The sequence below is a fragment of the Arabidopsis lyrata genome, assembly GCF_000004255.2.
Source record: "Arabidopsis lyrata subsp. lyrata unplaced genomic scaffold ARALYscaffold_1, whole genome shotgun sequence".
Lineage (NCBI taxonomy): Eukaryota > Viridiplantae > Streptophyta > Magnoliopsida > Brassicales > Brassicaceae > Arabidopsis > Arabidopsis lyrata.
This window is the reverse complement of record NW_003302555.1, coordinates 27306360-27328201: the sequence shown is the minus strand read 5'-3', so window position 1 is coordinate 27328201 and position 21842 is coordinate 27306360. Positions and strand designations below refer to the sequence as shown.

The following is a 21842-nucleotide window of genomic DNA, read 5'->3' as shown; positions in this document are numbered from 1 at the left end:
TGGAATTGAGTACACATGGATTTCGAATCTTTAAGTTTCATTTTCTCTGTCGTTGCTTCTTGGCTGAAGCATAACCGGAGACAAGTCGGAGAGCTAGGCCAGAGCTCACCTTTAGAAAGATTTTGTTGAGGATCTTAAATTTGCAACGACCATTGCAAGTTTGCAACGTAAGCTTTTGCATAAATGTCACCACGTAAGCTTTTGCATCTCCTGCATAAAGACATATATCATCACAGCTATTCACGTTATACTAATTTGGAAACAAAATCCAACATACATAAATCTCATTAACTCAAATTTAGTTCCTAAACAACAAGAACATTGAAGTTAAATCGACACCAAAAACTGAGCTACTTCTCTAACAAAAACCTGCAACTGTTTACAAACCTGAAATAATAACCTCACAAAACATACACCTAAGAATAAATCTGCCACCACTAAGAATAAATATGCAGAAGACAACAATTAATCTGCGATAAGCCTGAATCAACAAAAAATGCTTATGTAAATCGAACAAATCTGTCATTAAAAGCAAACAAATCCGTCACCATCATAAACTAATCTGTTCTCATTAGAATACAACTATGTCATCACTACCAAATAAATCTGTCATCAATAATAAACAAATCTGCGACCACTAGAAACTAATCTGTCATCATTGAAAAATGTTGTAGTCATAGTAAGCTGAAACCAAACAAAACAAAAGAGTAATACTAACCGAATCACGTAACCATTTGAACTAGCGATTTGTCCACTGATCCCTAGGAGTAATAATCTCTTTGTAGAACATCACATCTGAGAATCAGAGAGAGACCAATCTAAAAATCTCTAAAACGGGAAGCCAAAGAGACAAGAGAAAATAATAGAACTCACTTTAGATTCGCCAGAGAAGAGGATTCGCCGGAGAAGACGACTCACCGGAGAAGACGACTCACCGGAGAAGACAACGCGAAGAAGAAACAAAATCCGTCGTCAAAGAAGAGGAGCGGACGACTCGCTTGAGAAGACGAGTGGACGAAATCAGGCAACGAAGAAGAAGCGAGGCCTCGCCGGAGAAGATGAATTCCCGAAGACACCCTCACCGGAGAAGAGACGTCGTGAGATTTTTCGCCCTTTTAGGGTTTTGCTCGAAGAAGAGAGAAAGTGAATCTCAAAAGTTGTAAACTTATGTTTGTCGTTTGGGTTTTGATTTTGTGAGTTTTTTCTAATTAAATTAAAATGGCAATTTCGTTAATATAAACTAAAAACAGATTAGAAAGTCTTTTAACAAAAGATGTGAGTCATTCTAGTTATCTATTTCAAAACAGAGTCAATCTAGTTATTTTATACAATATATGGGTCATTCTGAGTAATTTTCACTAAAAACAATTGCAAGCTTTTCCTACCCCGAATCATATTCTAAACTAAAGTATGTTTTTAATATATAATTTTGGGTGATCTAAAGTGTGCATGCTCTTTGGCTACAAGCAGTGAAGCACACCATATTAAACATAAAACATGTGTACCGAAATCCACAACCAACGAAAATCTTTGGTGGTTGTACTAGTACACATTCAACGAAAATCTTTTCTAAGAAACAAGAATTGAAAGCAATATAAAGACTGGTAAAATGATTATATTTGTGTGGATTTCAGAAGCCAAATCTTTTCACTCAGAGTTAAGTCTCATTAAAGATTTTTTTTTGGTCAAAAGTCTCATTAAAAATTTAGTATTTGACTATTTGTTATTACAAAAAGAAAAACAACTAAAGTTTTTTAATTTTCTTGTATAAATAAAAACACTTATGAGCGGATCTAGATCCATGTCATCAAATCTTTCTGATTCAAGGCTTTTTCTCCAGATCAAAAAGATGATGTGAGGAATTTAAAATGCTAATCAGACGAGATCGCGTTGTTGGAGTCCGTGACATCACTAGTCCCTCTCGCACCAGGTGTGGTAGAGGGTACGACGAAAGAAAACACATTGTACCAAGATATGCTACATAAATGTTGTTCGATGGCTTTAATTTCATGGAAATTTTTTTTTAAGTTTTAGCTTATATAATTATGATGCAAATACTTTGAAGTATAATTTCGTATATCAAAAAGTTTAAAATCTTTTCATAAAGTACCCAATTTTTCCTTTTTTGTTCTAAAAATCTTCCAAAATCACTTTAGGCGTTAGCCACTTCTCCGCTTCTCATACTCTCTAATGCTCATTCCCACCTATGAACATTTACATTGCCCTTTATACTTCAAATAACAAAAAAAAAAACTATGAGCAATTACATATGTTCTAGCTGCACTGTGAGCCAATCTCTCAAAACCCTAGTTGCACCAACCAATGCCTTAGCCTTCACCCAAACAGCAGCCACATAACATTTTACCCATCTTCTAGGAGGAGGTTGCCAAGACCTATATATATTGCTGCGTTGGGTTGTTCCCGTCTACTATTCATCACTTGCTAAGCCAGAAACCAGTTTCTAGCATCCTCCAAAGCCTTACTAATAACTTTATCTGTTTTACAATTCTTCCCTTCAAAGATGAGTTTATTATTCCGGTTCTTTCCACATCACTCATGGAATCCAAGGGAAGCTCCGTCTCAATTAATCCTTATGGCAAGATTTAGCCATAAAAACACACTTACGAGCAAATCATATTCTAAAATGGATCTCCATTTGTCATTATTTGGTTGTTGTATTAGTACAAAATCACATTCAAAGACAATCTTGTGTAAGAAACAAGAATTGAAATCAAAGACGGATAAATTATTCATCTATATATACAAAAGAGTTCAAGTCAACATTATCAATGGTGTTTACAGTCTTACGCCACTGATCATGTTGACATAGTAAAACATAAATAGAAGGAGAGATGTATATAAATTACAAACTAAGATAAAGTCCCAATGATCAATAAGTCAAAATAACAGAATCAAAACGCAAAGAATGAGAGTCACATCTGTCCAACGTTAACACAATTTTAGACCATTCAACAAATCCCCAAAGCTCACCTAAACCGCCTCGTCTCTCAAATGAAATCTCTGCACACCAAATCTCTGACTTACATTCCTTACAAAAATTCCCTTCACAAAAGCTACCTTCACCGCAAGCCACTATCGTCTTCCACCAAACTGTCACTCTTCTTCTTCCGCCGATGGAACTTGCCAACGAAGTAAGATCAGTAAATTTCGGCTGTTCGTCAAGTCCCTTAACCTTATTCCACCCCAAAGGTTCCTTTAAATCATACCAAAATAACATCCCTATGTAAACACGTGTTAAGTACAACACGTTGTCTATCTCTACCAAACAAAAATCCGTCAATGATTGAAGCTTGTAGTCACCACATATGCCATAAAATTTGCCACCCATCACAAATCTTCCCGGAACCACATTCATTTGAATAGTGAGGTCTTGTGTTGTGGGCAATACTGGCTCCCACATTTGTGTCTTTGGGTCATAAACCTCTCCCCAATCCTCAATATTATTGGACCCTGTGCCTCCAATCACATAGATCTTACCGTTGATTACATCAACGGCTGGATCTACTCGAGGTACACGCATCTTGGGGAGTCTACGCCGTTGATTTGTTAGAAAATCGAAAACTAACACTCTTTTGCTTTTCTTTCTTTTCTTTAGATTAAAGAAACCACCGATATTATAAATCTCTGAACCAATTGTGAGGAGGCTTGAAAACTGGGGGTGTAAATAAGACAACGAAGGGATAGGTTTCAACTTCTCGTGTTTGGGAATTGTTGCAACTGTGAACCAGCGAGAACTAATGTCGTAGTAGTTACCTAAGCTGCAGACACATAGACATAGGTAAGTCTCTGATATTCCCATTCTGGTTCGTGTGGCCTCAAGCTGAGGGGAAGCCATGAGAGATCGGAGATCCTTGGAGACGAGAGATAGAGTTGGATGATGGAATCTTGGGACACGAGCCAAACAATTGAAAACGAGGTCGTACGGCAACGAAGAAAACGTCGGCGTCTCCGGAGAAGGAGGAGATTCAGTTTGTTTCTTCATCTCTTCCTTCTTCATTGCTTCCTGATACAACTATACAAGGCTCATGGACGCTCTTTTTATAGTAGGTGTGGTTTCCAGTGCCATGCACGAAAATATAATCTTTAAAACCTATAATAGATAATATTTATGCATCTTAAAAATAAAATCCATAACTTGGGATTCAATTTATTTTTAAAACCTATAAATACATATAAAATCTATGTATCTTAAATATAAAATCTAATAAGTAATGAAAGTAAATGTTATGGAACATTTATGAGAGTAAAAGCTTAGACCATGTACATAGCTAAACTTTTGAGAGTATCAGTAGTCCATTTAATATTTTTTAATGGCCCATACACATAAAATTGGGCTGAGTAGTATCAGTCCATTGAGACTTCTGATACCCAGTATCAACTTACGTGGCAGGCCATGATTGGTCGCGGAAATTATTTTATCGATAGAAAGGAAAAAAAAAAATCATTTTGTTTCTCATCATGTAAGAATTTTTATTTATTTTTATCATCATGTTTTTTAAGTTTTTTTGAATTTTTTGTTTTATTTTGCTTAAGTATATTCTACGTTTTTTTTAATTGTAATTTACCCTTTTTAATCTTATGTTTAATATATTAATTTTTCATTTTGCAAATTTTTGTTTTTTTTATGATTTTTAAACCGGTCTCACCAATACAAACATATTTAGTAGGAGTATCATATAAAATCTCAAACAATAAACAAACATTATAAATAATACTAAAAAAATCTTAATGATACTATATGAGTATCACCCATATACATGCTCTGGATCGTCAAAAATAAAATTTTAAAAATTATGAAATTTTAGTATCTTGTTCTTTAAATAATAACTTAAATTAAGAGTTTAATTATTAAACTACCTCATAAAATGTAAGGGGTAGTTGGGTTATTTTCATACCTAAAATACTTAATTTTGCTTTGTTAGAATAAAAAAAGTCAAAAATCCCCTTAAAATGGAATGAAGTGTAGTGATAACAAATTTGTTTTAAGTGATGACAAATTTGTTGAACATTAACAAAAATCTGGTGTTTAATAACAGATTTTTTAATTATTTTTTTTGCTAAATTGACCTATAGGCGGAACATATATGTTTTATGTTATGAAAAATTTAATTTACGTTATGACAGATTTATCTAAGGTTACTCAAACTCTGGCGTTTGATAGTATAATTGATAATGAAAGAAAAAAATTACTTAAGTGAACTTTATAGAGACAATAGATTTGTTTAATGTTATGACAGACTTGTATTTTGAATCTTACGATGGCAGATTTATTCTTGCCCTGTAGTGGTTGATTTTTAAAGTATTAAGCTTTTGTCAATTATTAAAGACTTTGATTGGCAAATTTCTATTGAAGCTTCAGTATCAGTTTAAGGCTTAAATCTTGTGGTTTAGATTTTTAGGATATGACATAGTTGTTTTACAAAATCGTGGTTAAGCTTATCACGATAGATTTATTATATCTGTCGCAGACGTATTTACCGTAATTGATATTAAAAACATTAAATGCACATAAAATGGATATTTCGTCTTTTTACACAAATGTTGGATTATTCTAGTTAACCACAATGTTTGGGAGTTAATCTAGTTATTTTTCATATATTAGTGTTAGACTAGGTAAATTTCAGTTATAGCAATGACTAGTTATTAAAATTTAGTGACTAATTAGTGACCTTTTTAATATTTGTAGTTACAAAGTAGTTGCAAGATTTCATGACTGATGAGTGACTTCATACTTAATTTTGGTCACAAATGAGACGCAAATGTTGTGACTAAAAATAGAGACGGAAATGACACCAATAGTACGCACCGCTGGATTTTTCTTAGGCTGTGAATGGCTCCGAATGGAGCCTTGGAAGAAAAACAAGATCTTTCTTTTGAAAGGTTATATAATAATAATAAATAAAGATATATAATAATCTTATGAGTAGCTTCAAATCGAGCAGTATATCTGTACTTCCATTATAATTTTTGTTTCCCTTGTCTTTTTGTCAGTAGAATTTGATTTGGATTAATAAGAATAGACATTTGAACTAAAATGAAGCCAGACAAAAACAAAACTCTATACAACAAACTGAAAGTCATGAAACTAGACATTTGAACTAAAATGACCGGCTTCTTTAATTTAGCTGCGTATTCGAAACCGGGAAACTCTCTTTTTAGTAGCAAGAAGCCAAGAACAATCGAAACAAGACTTATAATCGATGGCATTGAAACGAAAACATAAATTACATCTTCGTAGGGATAAGACTTTGCTATTGAAATGGAACAGAAATGATAATTCTCAGAAACAACAATGAAGGTTCAATAAAAACAATCGCATTAAATCATAAATATAGCTTCGTTTAGTATCTCTTACAATAATGCTCAAAATGTTGTATTATAATCCCCAAAAATCCTTAACTCCTCTCAAAAACTAAACTAAAATCGCATTGATCAATAAGTCACAATGACAGAATTCAAAAGGAAACGGGAATTAGGAATGTCACATCTGCGTAAGGTTAACACATTCTTTGACCATTCAACATATCCCCAAAGCTCTCCTAGACCTTCTTGTCTCTTAAACGAAATCTCTGCACACCAAATCTTTGTCTTACATTCTTTAGTACAAGAGCGACTTTGATCGCAAGACACCACCACCGTCTTCCACCAAACTGTCACTCTCTTTCTTCCTCAGTCAGAATATGCCGACAAAGTAAGATGAGTACATTTCGGCAGTCGTTCAAGTCCCTTAACCCTAGTCGACCTCAAATTTTTCTTTGGATCAGACCAACGTAAAATCCCTTTCGAAACCCGTGTTTGATACAACATGTTGTCTATCTCCACCAAGCAAAAATCCTTCATCAAGCGAAGATTGTAGCCATCCTTCATGGCATACACTTTGCCACCCATTACCAATTTACCTGGAACAACACTCATTTGTTTAGTGAGATCTAGTGTTGTGGGCAATACTGGCTCCCACGTTTGTGTCTTTGGGTCATAAACCTCTCCCCAATCCTCAATACTATTGGACTCGGTGCCTCCAATTACATACTATCTTACCATCAATAACATCAACCGCTGGAGTATCTCGACATAACCGCATGTTGGGGAGTCTACGCTTTTGATTAGTTCGACAATCGAAAACTAACACACTATCTCTAAACGATCATGTTATTCCACCAGTTAAGCCTCCGATTATGTAAATCTCTGAACCAATTGAGATAACAGTAGAGTATTCGGGATATAGCATAGGAAACGAAACGTTGTGTTGTAATTTCTCTTGTTTGGGAATTGGTGCAAGTGTGAACCAGTGAGAACTAGAGTAGTGCTTATTCAGGTCTAAGCAGACACAGAGGTAAGTCTCTGTTATTCCCATGCGGGTTCGTGTGGCCTCTAGCTCAGGGGAAGCCATAAGAGATCGGCCCATGCGGAATCCGGTGGCCTCGAGCTCAGGGGAAGCCATGAGAGATCGGAAATGTTTGGAGACGAGAGATAGAGTTGGACGACAGAGTGTCGAGACACGGGCCAAGCAATAAAGAACGAGGTCGTACGGTAACGACGAAAACGTCGTCGGAAGAGGTGAATCTGATGATGTATTCATCTCTTGTTCCGTCCTCATTGTCTTTTGTTTCTTCTGGAAGGTTTTCCATTTAGGGTTTTTTCTCTTCCTCATTGTCTTCTGATTCTAGGACCTATTCCCGTTTTAGGGTTTATGTACATGCTTTGACCCTTTATTTAACTAACTAAGGGAAATTTCCATTATTGACAATATTGTAATATTCTGATTAATGTTTTTATTTGTTTTTACTTTTCGAAAAACTCATCTAGTAGCCGCGCAACAGTTAATTTTTTTGACAATTTTCTTTATATGTGAAGACTGAAGAGCCAAAATTTTGGAGTTTCCTTAAAAGTTAAAATACAAAAAAAAAAAAAAAAAAAAAAGTTGGAGTATGGTAACGAATTCTTCACAAGAAAATGTCGTCGTCGGAGGAGACTCTGATGATTTCTTTATCTCTTGTTCAGTCCTCTTTATCTTCTGTTTCTAATGGAAAGTTTTCGATTTAGGGTTTTTTCTCTTCCTTATTGTTTTAACTTTTAACTAAGGGAAATTTTTATTACTGGGTGCTTGAACTGCCATAACTAAAACCCTATAACGCGAAATAATATGGGTGCTTGAAGTCGAATTCCGGTGGAGGTGGACATTTAACCATTTGTCTAAAAGCATTTCTCCAAATAAAGTTTTCTTATCACACTTTATAAATCGTTCAAGACATATATATTTCTGAAAAATCAGGATCGACTTATATATATGTCCAATTCCAGTTCCGTACCAAATTATATATGAGACTAAAATTAGGACAAATAATCTCATTCCCTAATTCCCGCAAAGTCGTGTCGTGAATTTCCATTTGGCTACCCTTATAAGCAAGCAAATAACCCAACCAAATATGAGAGTTGAGTTAACTTTTCCATAGCTTGAAGTGTTTTAATATATTCTATTCTCTCATTAATAGTACTTACCAGAATGTTTGCATGTAAGAATTGAGATTTTAGAGTTCCTCTCCCATATCTAATCCTATAGAACCCTCTCCATATTTTATTGCACTTCAAGCTATCACACATGACGAATCTTCAAATACAGCAATCTAAAAAAAAAATGTAACCGTAAAAAGTCATGGTAAAAGGAGCTGGCTTTGATGTCAAGATTAAAACTAAACAACATTAAAAGTCCTGATAATTAAAACAATCAAATTAAAACAACCTTCAATACTCAACAGGTTGTAAAATAATCCTCACAAATTCTAAAATCCTCTCATGATCAACCAATAAGTGACAATAGAAGATTGCAAAAGGAAAGGATAAGGAAAAAAATCACATTGGTCCAAGGTAAACACAATCTTAGACCACTCAACAAATCCCCAAAGCATTCCTGAACAGCGTCTTTTAAACGAAATTTCTGCACACCAAATATTCGTTATAGCTACCCTAAACCAATTAGGACCTTCAGATGGATACACCTTTGTCTTCCACCAAACTGTCACACTTCTTCCTCTTCCGTCGGAACACGGAATAATATATTCAAAGTTCGGCAGTCCTTGGAGTCCCTTAACCATAGTCCACCGCCAACTTTCTTTTAGATCACACCAAAGAAACTTCCCAAACTGAAACCTTATTATACACGGCATGTTGTCTATCTTTATCACAAATTTTTTTTCTATAAAGCTAAGCCTGTAGTGAGCATTCATGCTATAAACTCTGCCACCCATTACCAAGTTATTACCTGGAACCAAACTCATTTGACTAGTGAGATCTTGTGTTGTGGGCAATACTGGCTCCCAAGTTTGTGCCTTTGGGTCATAAACCTCTCCCCAATCGTCAATATTATCGGACATGGAGCCTCCAATCACATAGATCTTACCATTGATTACATCAACCGCTGGAGTTCTTCTAGGTACACGCATCTTGGGGAGTCTATGTTAAATTTGGGCTAATTCTGGGCTTCCAACTAAAAACCAATTGGCAATTAGGGCTTTATTGGTTCTCCCGCTAGCACCCGCTTAGCGGTTGTTAGCGGTCGGTTGCGGTTGTTAGCGGTTGGTACCAATCACAGAAATCGTTCCACACCGCTTCGAACCGCTCGAAATCGCTGGATTTCAAAAGCTCCTTCCCGCAAGCGTTTGCGGTTGTGGGCGGTTGCGGTTGGTTTAAAAAAAGAAAGAAACTAAAAAAGGAAAATAAATAAATTAAAATATATATTATCATGTCTTATTTATATTCACGTTAATTCTAAAAAAATAATAATTATCTAACTTTAATTTTCTAATATTAATAATTATTTTTGTTTTCAATATAAAAATTTATTTGAATAATTATTTATGGTTTTTAATCATTAATTAATCATGTTTAAAATTTTTATACTTTTTATAATTATAGTTTCCGGTGTTTTATAATTTTTTGTAATCATATATTAAATTTATTTTGGTAAACTTTGGTTTAACCGCTATCGTACCCGCTGATCAACCAGTCGTAAATCTCCCGCAAACGCATCCGTTTTCAACCGCTAAACCAGTCGGTCAAAACGCTAAATAACGCTTGAAACTGCAACCGCCCGCTTCCGCAAACTCCCGCAACCGCAACCGCAACCGCTGCGTTTAAACCAGTCAAGCCCTTAGTGGATTGGCCCTAACCCTTTATATATTATTAATTGTCCCATCAAACTTCCGATGTGGGACTTGGATTGTATCCCAACAGTCTACGCCGTTGATAAGGAGATCTACAATCGAGAACTAACACTCGTTTGCCATACTTTTGACCATCACCTCCGATAATGTAAATCTCTGAACCCATTGAGACAACAGTTGAGTATTTTGGATTTAGATAAGGAAACGAAGGGATGGGAAGTAACTTCTCTTGTTTGTGAATTGGTGCAAGTGTGAACCAGCGACAACTATCTTTATGCTTACCACGGTCTAAGCAGACAACTAGGTAATTCTCTGTTATTCCCATGCAAGTTCTTGTTGCCTCGAGATCAGGGGAAGCCATGAGAGATCGGAATCTTGGAGACCATTGATAGAATCTCGAGACACGAGCCAAACAATTGAGAGCGAGGTCATACGGCAACGAAGAAAACGTCGTCGGAGTCTGAGGAGGAGACTCTGGTGATTTCTTTATCTCTTCCGTCCTCTTTGTTTTCTCATTTTTGGAGGTTTTCAATTTAGGGTTCTTTTTTTTTCTCCTCATTTCTTTTGATACTGTGAGCTTTTCCCGTTTAGGGTTTTTATGATCTTTACTTATATAGGGCTTACTGAAGAATTTTCCAAACATTAATTATTGACATAATTTTAGTTTTTGAGCCTTTCTAAAAAAAGCGCCGTATATGCGGAATTTACCATATATACGGTGTATAATCGCCGTATATATGGACCGTATAGTTGTTACCGTGTTAAACAACTGTATATATGGCTGTATTGACCGAATTTTAGAACACTAAATATACATTTGATAAATATAAAGCATCACTGTAATTTTATCTCCTTCATTCATATCACTAGACAAAATAAAAATAAAAACAAACCGAAGAAAATCTTTAAAAAGTAATCTTTTTTTTTTTTGTCATCCGAAATTAATTAGAGCTCAAAAGAGTCATTCCTAAGGAATGTTGTTTACAAATGTGATATGAAGCGGTTTTGTACGAATTTTTCGTGCCAGATGATCCGCTTTTACATTAGCATTGCGAGAAATTAAAGATAAAGAGAAGGATGAGAATTCTTCCTTGTCGCTCTGGAATTCCTCCAAGTACACTGAAAACGCCAGCCATTCGGTTGGAGAAGACACCATCTTCACCATATCAGAACAGTCTGTAAGGAACTCTACCTCTTGATTATCTGCACCAATCATACACTTCATCGTCCAGAGAAGGGCCTCGAACTCGGTATGTAATGGAGATAAACTTCGACGAAGATTTGCAGCTCCCATGGTTGGCGGCTCTCCGTTTGATGATGTACAGAACCATCCTGTACCGGAGAACTTATCACTTTTTTTCCACGATCCATCTACAAAGCAACGATATCCAGAATAATTCGAGTCAAGTGAAGTATTCCCCACTCGAGAACGATTAACCAATTCCGCAGTACTATGAGTTTCATGATGAAGCTCAATTTGGGCTGACTGCCACAATTGTGCTTCTTTTTCCGCTAACCGTAATACCTCTAACGGATCTTTATCAATGTTTTCAAATATTTTTTCATTCCTTGCTTTCCATATATACCAGATAATCCATGGAAAGGCTGAAGAGTCAAATTCCGAAGGTATTCTCCAAAATAAATGGTCCAAATTTGCAAAAATAGACTCCGTTGGAAAAATTCCCATTGCTGTAGGAATCTGAGAGAGTGCCCAAACCTGTCGTGCCGAGTGGCACTGAAAGAGTGTATGATTGATTGTTTCCACTAGTTCGCCACATCTAGCACAACCAATATCACAATCAATTCCCCTTCTCCGCAAATTTTCCGTAACTCTCGAATCTCCATTTGAACTCCACCAAAATTTAGCAACCGCACTAGTAAGTTTAGAAGTGATTGTTTTCGGTAGTCTGAAGCTCGACATAACATAAGTTGGTAATGCGGTTGCTAAAACTTCTTCAACTTTTCTTTTCAAAAACACATACTTAAGATAACATTCGGGTTTTTGAAAAGGAAAGTTAAAAATATTAATTATTTTAGATTTTCTTCTAATTTTTTTATTTCATTTCGTACATTTGTTTTAATTGAAGAGAACTTTCGATATTGACAACTAGGTTATTAACCCCCGCTACGCGGAGGTTTGTTTTTATTGATTAGTTTAATATATTTTTGGCCTTAATTTTCATTTATATAAATATACATTGACATACAGTAATGCAAAAATACTATAATGTTTTTAGCGGGGGTTTGTTTTTATTGATTAGTTTAATATATTTTTGGCCTTAATTTTCATTTATATAAATATACATTGACATACAGTAATGCAAAAATACTATCATGTTTTTTAATTATTATTTCAAACATAAATGTTCATTTATTTATAGTTTTAGTATCATTAATGTTGTTTAAAATTTAATTTGATATAGTAAAATAAAAGTTTTGAAGATAATTTTAGTATAAAATAACTTTAGTATAAAACGTATTAGAAATATGATGTATTATAGCGTTTGAGTCTCTAAATTTTCTTAAATTACTATTGAGCCTATATTTCTATTTCAAATACACAACTAAGAAAACTATAACATAAATTTAAAATATAGTTGATTAACAATTGTCAATAATTTATGTGTTATAATATATTTGTATTTTTAATCATTTTGATTTATTAGCCTCTATTGGTACTAATTTGGTCTTTGAAGTCATATCATATTGGTGTTACTATCTTCATTATCATTTTTATGCCATAGTAAATATAGATTATAATCAAAATGGGAACTCTTTATATGTTTAGAAATTTTTATGCTATCATAAAAAGATACTATTCCAAATCAAGATAATTACTTGCCAAAAAACTTTTATTTAATTTTTTATGGGGCTTTTGCAAAAATGCCACTTTTTCAATGCCACTTTTCAAAAATACCCTTTTTTTTAAACCTTATAAAAAATGCTCTTAAAAATATAAGACTTACCCAAATATGTATATAATATTATTAAAACAAACACAAACTACATTTCTATGTATCTAAAATCTTATAAATACTTTATAAATACATTATAAATGCATTTTAAATACCTTTAAAAACCTTTAAAATATCTTGTAAAACCTTTGAAAAACCTTAAAAATCCTTTAAAATAACTTGTAAAACCTGTAAAAACACCTTATAAAACCTTATAAATATTTGGATCGAGTCTTCAAGTAGTAGTTACAATCCATAAGTACCTTATAAACCTAATAAAACTTTATAAAAATTTCAGATTTAAAAATGGGCATTTTTGAAAATTGACATCTAAAAGGGGCATTTTTGAAAAGGGGCACACCAAAAGGGGTATTTTTAACAATTTCCCATTTTTTATTACATTGTTTTACACAATAAAATATTTTCAATATGTTTTCTAACAAATATCTTTTGTAATTATTTTAAGCGCCACAAAGTGATAAAATGATCTTTCATTTTGTTCAAACAACTTCAAATTTCTACCAGTTATATATTCTAATAACTAAATTTGAGATTTTTCTTATTTTTCATGTGGTGTTTTGAAGAAGTTTAACTTTTTCTTTTCCTAATGCTAATTATGACCTGTTTTTTTATATATACTAATAACTAAATTTGACATTTTTGTTATAAATTATAATACTTTCCTATTAACAATAATATCCGACAAAATTTTCTAAAATACCCTCAATCACTACATTAGAATTAAGAATATTTCTTCATCTAATATTAAGTTAAAAAAAAAAAAGCTTTTACATAAATTATTTCATAATTTTCCTGTCTTCTATGCTCTTTCCAATTCCAATTAACTACATTATTTGAGAATCATGAAATTTTTCATAATTTTAATTATGAAATTATTTTTAATATATTCTAATAACTAAATTTGAGATTTTTCTTATTTTCATATGATGTTTTGAAGAAGTTTACATTTTTCTTCTTTAAATTTTCCTAATTCTAAGTATGAAATGCATTTTATATGTACTAATAACAAGTTGTCCAAAAACAAAATGTACTAATAACTAAATTTGTCTTTTAAGATCTTTCCAATTCCAATTAACTACATTATTTAAGAATGAGGGAATTTTACTAATTCTAATGATGAATTCTTTTTTATATATTCTCCTGACTAAATTTGAGATTTTTCTTATTCTCATATGATGTTTTCAAGAAGTTTACATTTCACTTGTTTAAATTTTCTTAACTCGAATTATGAAATTATTTTTTTTATATATATACTAATAACTAAATTTGACATTTTTTTATTTTCATAAGTTGTTTTTAAAAAGTTTACAATTTTCTTCTTTACATGTATATATTATTTTTTCTTTCCTTTTTTATAAATATTAATATAGAAAATAGTAGAATTTAAAAAATGTTAATTAATGAGATGACAAAAAATGTTAATTAGTGATATGGCAAATCGAGATAGGTCGATTAAAATCCCAATATAATCACTACTTAACTTTTTTTAAGATTCTACTAATTTTCTATATTTTAGATTTTTGTAAAATAGCAAATCGAGATTGGTCGACAAAATGGACAGGCATGACTTCTCACACACCACACTATAAGACTCCTCGTCAAACTCGTGTCCACACGGTAAAGTCACAATACTTGTTCGGTTGTTCCATAGTCAAACTCTTCCAAACAAATAGTTTACATGTCATTTTCACCGACGACATCACTATTTGATTATCAAAGTCAAAGCTAACATCGTTCTCAACCAATAAGCGTGACAACCCGTAGAATGAAACAACTTCTCCAAGCTTTTGTTTCAAAAAAAAAAAATTCTCCAAGCTGAGATGGAACTGCTTCTTCATAGATAAAGTTAAGCTCTTGTTCATCCCCAAAGTCAAAACCTAGATCTTCTTCTTCAAAGGTTTCTACAAACTGAGGTTGAGCTGCTTCTTCAGTTTGATGGTCAGAGTAAAAAATAACATCTCGCTCATCCTTTAAACCTAGACCCTCTTCTTTAAGCTCTCCTTTTTTTTCAAGAATATAAACTATTCTCTTTCTGTATTCCATTCTAAATTATAGAACGATATTTATACATAAAACCAATGCTTTAGCATTTAGAAACCTTCTTGTTTTTTTTTTTTTCCTTTTTTTTGTTAAGTAGAATTTTTCCTTTTCATTATTAGCCTTTTCCTTTTCATTTTAAACCCAAAAAAAATCATATGTTTTTTTCAAACATTTGACATTCTCTTCTTTACATATATATTGTTTTTTCCTTTTCATAAATATCTTAATATAGAAAATATTATAATTAAAAAATGTTAACTAATATGATAGCTAAAAATGCTAATTAATGACATGTGCAACCATGATTGGTCGTTTAAAATCCCACGTGGACAGCCTCAGAAGCTTATGGCCTCGACTTTTATATAGTATAGATTTCTCTTTTTGGAATGTAATAATAATATTCTGATCAATGTTTTCATTTGTCTCTTTTCAAAAATAAAGTTTATCATTCTTTTCTATAGAGTTTAGAGTTTAGACTGTAGAGTTTCCTCTCCATCTTTTCTTGTACCTGAAGCCAACAACACACATCAAACAAGTAACAGCAAAAAGTCATGTAAGGAGTTTTGGCTTTGATGTCAAGATTGACACTGAACTGAAAATGTCACCAGTCACTTTTATTATTAAGAGTTTGCTCTTGTAAGGGTTTCTAAGTGATCAATGATTCGGTGAACTTTCTGAAACAGAATGATAAACACATAGCAAGAAAAAGAAAATACTTTCATCCTCATCGATACAAGAGAACTTGAGAGTACAAAAAAACAAACAAACAATAATGAGTTATCTGAAACAAGCAAAATTCTTTCTAAGCATCAATCTTCTCATCCCTCCCACCTAATCTCAGTTTTACACCTCAACCACTAACTACTGATATATTTACATTTACTCACTTCCAACTTCTTCAAAGCAGCAGCCTATTTTCATCTCAGTTTATGCTTCAAAACCCAGGCAGATCGATGAAGGCAAAACAAAAACAAAAAACGTAAAGCCAGCCAAAAATTTATCTTCTCACTCTCTCATACTTTGGCTGCAGATGGCAATGCTCGGTGCTGTGTTTGTCTTGCTGAGCCTTTCAGCACTTCGTTTATCCTACTGAAAACTACTTTCAACGGTATACAAGCTACAACCGTTTCCTTTGCCTTTTCTGTTGTCTGCTTCTTGCTTCTTTCCGTCAACCTCTGGCTCGTTAGAGTAGAGAGCCGCCTCGTCTTTACTGAAAGGGAAGACGATTTCTTCTTTGAATTCCATGAAAAACCACGTGACTTCCTCTTCTTGCCATTCTTTTTGGACAATGACTTCGCCTTCACAACAACTTGAGGCATCACCATACCGTTGGAGTAGTCTTCTTCCAAGATTTCAACACTTAAAGGATGCCCAACAATAGCTTTGCCATTCAATTCACTCATACGAGACACCAGCGGAACACGGGGTTTGTTATAGTTTGCTTTTACCTCAATTTTCACCTCGTACAGCGCAGAATGAGGCGTACAACTGTTGTTATTAGCTTCTTCACCGTACACATTTCTTCTCTCTTCTTGTTTCTTACTCATCTGCCTAGAGTTTCTCTTTCCTTTTAGCTTCCACTTAGAAGTGCTCTTCTCAATCCCGCTCAAATTACAGTTGACAGGTTCTGAAGCTGGTGGACTTGTACAAGCTGATCCATTACTTCCCTCATTCTTAACAAACACATTGTGACTACTCCGACCACGCCACCTGGTTAAATCAGTAACAAGAGCTTTCCTTGATGAGGAGATTCTACAAGTTTCCGGAAAGCCTAAAATATAACAATGGACGTCAGCATAAATGACAGTGTGCACAAACCAAAATATAGGCAAATGATTTTGCTATAAGAGCAAACCACCAAATTAGATCTAACTAAAGAGAACAAACCTTTGGATCCTAAGAAGGTGGAGAAAACACACTAATAGCAGATTTTGAATGCAGAAGCAATTTACTCATAAAACAAGTCAAGGCCAAAAATATAAAGAATGCAATTTATCTACAAAACAACTAAACAAGTCCAACATTGAGAAGAACTTTAGACTAAAGAAACACCAAAGCTGTTTAGTTTTCTCCAGAAAGGGGTCATCTAACCTCTTTAGTCTATCATGTGACCAGATTAACTTGATGACAATAACAAGCTTTTGTTCCTTTACTTCCCAGAAGAGGAGATATGCAGATTCATGAAACTAGAGCAGCCATAACATGTAGAAACAAACATAAACAAACACTTAAGAGAGGTTTAACCACTTATACCTTCTGAGTGGTTTTCTTCTCCAGTTAGTGGAACATCAAATAATCTGTCAGAAAAATCATCCTCTGCGGAAACTGATATGCTGGAAATCTCACTGTCTTTTGCCTTGTTGTTATGGGAGGCTCCGACAACATTTTCATAAGCATCCTCACATGAAATCCCGGTGCTGTCCGAGTTATTGTTGATTACAACAGATACGCTTTTCATGGATTCAACAGACTCCATTCCTGGTACTTTGCTGTCATAAATCCCTTCACAATCCAAATTGACAAGCTGGTCACAGGTAACAGGGACAGAGACCATAGCTGTACTCTCTAACACCTTTGTCAATTGCCGGCGTCGGTTTTTCCTTTTAGACCACTCATGAGCATTTAAGACTTGTGCCCTTTTTCTTTTTAGTGATGACGACGGGGAGCACACCTTGTTCCCATTTGCAATAATATTTCCATTCGACACTGAATCACTGAGACTTACAGCACAGATCAAACCCAATTCTTGCTTATGCTCGACTATAGCACCAGCCTGTTCTTTCCCAATATCCTCAAGCCCTCTCATTCGCTTGACTCCTTCAGTCCCATCATCTTCCGAGTCATTTGGTGTTCTTCTTCTCTTTGGCTGCACTTTAGAAGCTCCAACGTTATTCATTTCTTGGGAAGACATACTGGATTGCAATTGCTCTGGCGCTGAGTCCAATTCATCTTCAGTCTCTCCTGAATCAGAGGATCCCAAATCCTCATCCTCATTGCCAGAAAGACACCTTTTAGAATCTTCCTCACCAGATAAAGTACACAAATTATCTTCTTCTTTTGCAAGATGTTCATTCTCAATCTCAAGAGCATTGTTAATGGCATCTTCTCGGCGAGTACACTTGCCAGTCTTCTTCTTACTAGAGCTCGCCTTTGCCTTCTCAATGCAAGTATCATAGTCTCCACAACGAAACGCCTTCACCGTCTTGGAATTTTCAAGAGTATACCAATCCCTAGAGTCATAAAGAAAAACACTTTTAACCAAGGGCAAAGAGAATGAGATTGTGGAAGAGAGAAGAGTAAAGAGTATACTCACACGCTAACATCGTCACGACCTAGAAGCTTTATTGGAGTGCCGACTTTTGGAGAAACCAAAGAGTTGTCAGGAACTTGGTCATGAACCAGAGTCTGTCCAGGCCACCAAGACCCGTTGCGGCGACGAACCCATACCAATCTACCTACTGACGCATTAATAGCCTCCAAGTTTTGGTCATCATTACTCTCCATTACACAAACTCTCAAAAGACAGAACACAAAAGAGACGGAAGTGCCACAAAAACTTCCCAACTGACCTAAAAATCAAAACTTTATAATCTGGAAATCTCAATGAAGTGACTTTCTTTCACTAAACAAAAGTATGCCCCTTCTTGAATCCTGCAACCAACAAAAATCAATGGAAAAATCTTAAAAGACAGAACATGCAACAAAGAACTCGCAAGTTGAAAACAAATAGCTAAGCTGGTTAAAAACAGTAGAGATCTGAGAAGAAGCAGCAGAGATCCAGATACCTGTTAGGAGGTTTCTATCTGTCAATGAATCAAATAGCATTAAGACAAGACCGCATTCTTCTTTTGGTTCTGAGAAAAGGGTTTTTGCTCCGGCGGTTTAGTGAATGGAAGACAGAGAGCAGCAGCAGAGAGGAGAGAGGAGAGAGAAAGGGCTGGTTTTGGATGGAGAGAGAGAGACCGAGAGAGAAGAGGAGGTCAAAAAAGCACATCCAAGGTGAGAGAACTCTAACTACAAGAAGTGAGTAACTTCAGAAACAAACGACACCGTTTGGGGTATTTTTGTCCTCTCTTTTAGGTTTATTTATCTTTGCGTTACGTCGCTCTTTAGGCCACGAGGCAACTGTCTAGTTCTATATTCAGACATCTGATCTCAAAGGTGTCAAATTTGGTAATAAATGACGGTGAGTTGGATCCAAAGTACCTTCCAAAGTCTCGTAATTTTTGTTTTAACATTAAAAACCTCTTTCCAAATTTTCATAATTTATAGTCAACAATTAAAATCTACACAAACTGTTTGAGGTTTGTTGTTGGAGAATGGTCTCTTAACTGTACCAATCCAAGAACAAGACGGAGAAAGTAAGGACGAAGAAAAACAGTAAGAGAAAGGTTCTGCTGCTGCTGTTTCGTTGGATTGCTTGAGAAAGCTCTTTGTTTCCAAGCTCCACGTTCTTTGTTGCCTCAACCGCCTGCATTTTAGTGTCAAGCTAAGTGAGAAAAAGGGCCACAAGGCGCACACACAGAGACACACATAAAGAGAGCCACCAAATCGTGGAATTGGTTAATTAAGTCTGTACTTCTACAGGGTAGGGAAAACCACACAACCCGATAAACTAAAGTACTGGGAATGGCATCGAGTCATTGACACATCCAAATGGGGGTTTTAGCAACTTCTCATGACTGAACAATAACAGTTCCATTTCCTACCACTAAATTGAAGAGCAATTCAAATTGGACCAATTATGAAGTTTCTTTCCCGTCTCTATACCTACTCTAGGTGAATGTCACAAGGAAAAGTAGGTGAATATAATAGCATCCGAATTTATTTTTGAGCTAGCGAAGAGAGGCATTATGCCTAAAGAACAGGGAAAGCCTAACAAAACAATGTGTTGACATGAGAGCTTAGGAGAAGTTAATAAGTCCTAACCTGGTCATAAAGAAGCTCTATCTGTTGGGCTTGTTGCAGAACATGAGTTGCCATCAAGTGGTTTAATGCAGACATCTCCACCATCTTAGTCTCTGTCTGCCTAGCACCATCTAAAAGATTACTTAGCTCTACCTGCAAGAATTACAGAATTCAAAATTTAGCATAACTACAAAACTCATGCAAATTTTCGAAGACCATGTAGAATTGCCTTGTTACCTGAAGGGCTTGTGTTTCATCGTCTAGAAGTTGTTGTTGTTGTACTCTACGAGGTTGGGCCTGAATTTCATCCGGTTTTATGGACTCCGAATTTGCCAGAGTTGTGATGATTGGATTAGCTTCCTTTATGATCCTCTTAGGTTTTCTTCTCGGCATAGCTCTGTTAATAATATCTTGGAAACGAGTAGCTCTAAGCTGATCAAACTGGGCAGTGACTGAATGAAGTTTCTCACTCAGAATCAAAACCTGCAAACAAAGAATTACCATTACTACGCGTCTAGATACTTTGAATGAAAAATATAAATAAACCAAAGTTGGCTTACTACATTGGTGCATATCATACCACTCCATGTTTGTGTGCTATAGTATCAGCATTAAAGTTATCTGCGGGAAGGCCAAGCCATCCTTTGGAGTTTGCTTCTTCATTTCTAATACTATTTTTGAGAATATCGATCTGTTCCTTGCAAGCTTTAATAAAAGCAGTAATCTGCAAGAGAGAGCATTTGATGATATTACACAACACATATGTAGACATAGTTCTCGATCAAACACTGCAGGAGATATAAGAATGTAAGATCCGAGCTCCTCAATGACACAATATAGTAACTCCCTCGCTATCTAAGGTAACAAACATTCATCAATATGAGTTGCTACTTTTCTTATGATTTATCGCAGCAACTTCATGTAATCAGATATATACTATGGGCAAGCCTAGCTCAGAGTACTTACTTCTTGTTCAATGCTATCCTTTTCCTGTTCAGTAGTCCGGTGCAGATCAACATAATCCTTCCGATGCTTCAACATAAACTGTTCCAACTCCTTAATGCTATCCAGCTAAATCAACCAACATAAACAAGTTCAGTACCAACACCATACAAGAATCATTCGATAATGCAACTTGCAAACCCGGTCAAATAGAACAAACATAAAACTCCGAATGCTAAATCACTAAAGTTACCGTTTTGAAAGCAGCTTTGGTGAAAGGCGATCTCTCCTTTGGCTTATGTATAATAAAAGACGCCATTGTCGATGCCACTTTAGACTGTCACACAAAGACAAACGAATCAGATCAATGTCAACGAAAACAACAATCCAAAACCCTGAAAACCCTAGGGAATGATCATAATTGAGATGCAAAAAAATCCTCTCTTTTTAACAAATAGCTTCGATCGAAAGAGATTTTAGATGTAAAAGGACTCGCGGACCTCATTATAACCAATCGAAACAGCCGATTTTCGAACAGAATCCTTGAAATCCTCTGTCCTGTCTCTGAATCTCGACATCTTGTACACAAAATTCAGATCGATCAATGCTTCTTCTTCCTTATCAATCAATCAGTCAATAGCTTTAAAACAAAAGTCTTTTTAGATTCAAATAAGGGTTTTTTCTCCAGCGATTCGGAGAAGAAACTCAAACGAAATCGAAGAAGAAGAGAAGCGAGGAGAGAGAGAGAGAGAAAGGGCTTTCCTTTTTTCAGTTTTTGTCACAAAATAAAAATAAA

The 21842-nt window shown here is 34.8% G+C and overlaps 4 protein-coding genes and 1 pseudogene across 4 annotated transcripts; all 5 read right to left on the bottom strand.

Moving 5' to 3' along the window:
- Positions 1-2725: 2725 nt before the first annotated feature.
- LOC9327721 (putative F-box/kelch-repeat protein At5g03000) lies at positions 2726-4018 on the bottom strand. The gene has a single exon (XM_002891613.2). The coding sequence runs from the start codon at positions 4016-4018 to the stop codon at positions 2891-2893; it is 1128 nt and encodes a 375-aa protein (XP_002891659.1). The 3' UTR covers positions 2726-2890.
- A 2117-nt stretch (positions 4019-6135) lies between these two features.
- Positions 6136-7618, bottom strand: LOC9327720 (annotated as a pseudogene).
- A 2581-nt stretch (positions 7619-10199) lies between these two features.
- On the bottom strand, positions 10200-10828 carry LOC9327719 (putative F-box/kelch-repeat protein At5g03000). Its single transcript, XM_021010369.1, has one exon. It carries the CDS (start codon positions 10822-10824, stop codon positions 10213-10215), a length of 612 nt encoding a protein of 203 aa, XP_020866028.1. The 5' UTR covers positions 10825-10828; the 3' UTR covers positions 10200-10212.
- A 5039-nt stretch (positions 10829-15867) lies between these two features.
- LOC9327718 (uncharacterized protein At1g51745) lies at positions 15868-19235 on the bottom strand. The gene is made up of 4 exons (XM_021015301.1): positions 18982-19235; positions 18510-18847; positions 17450-18426; positions 15868-16967 (listed from the first exon to the last, which is right to left on the bottom strand). Exons 2-4 carry the CDS (start codon positions 18698-18700, stop codon positions 16210-16212), a joined length of 1926 nt encoding a protein of 641 aa, XP_020870960.1. The 5' UTR covers positions 18701-18847; positions 18982-19235; the 3' UTR covers positions 15868-16209.
- A 176-nt stretch (positions 19236-19411) lies between these two features.
- LOC9330392 (syntaxin-81) lies at positions 19412-21794 on the bottom strand. Its single transcript, XM_002891609.2, has 7 exons — positions 21547-21794; positions 21300-21383; positions 21071-21175; positions 20685-20828; positions 20342-20587; positions 20126-20257; positions 19412-19667 (listed from the first exon to the last, which is right to left on the bottom strand). The coding sequence occupies exons 1-7, from the start codon at positions 21622-21624 to the stop codon at positions 19524-19526; spliced, it is 933 nt and encodes a 310-aa protein (XP_002891655.1). The 5' UTR covers positions 21625-21794; the 3' UTR covers positions 19412-19523.
- Between the last annotated feature and the right edge of the window lie 48 nt (positions 21795-21842).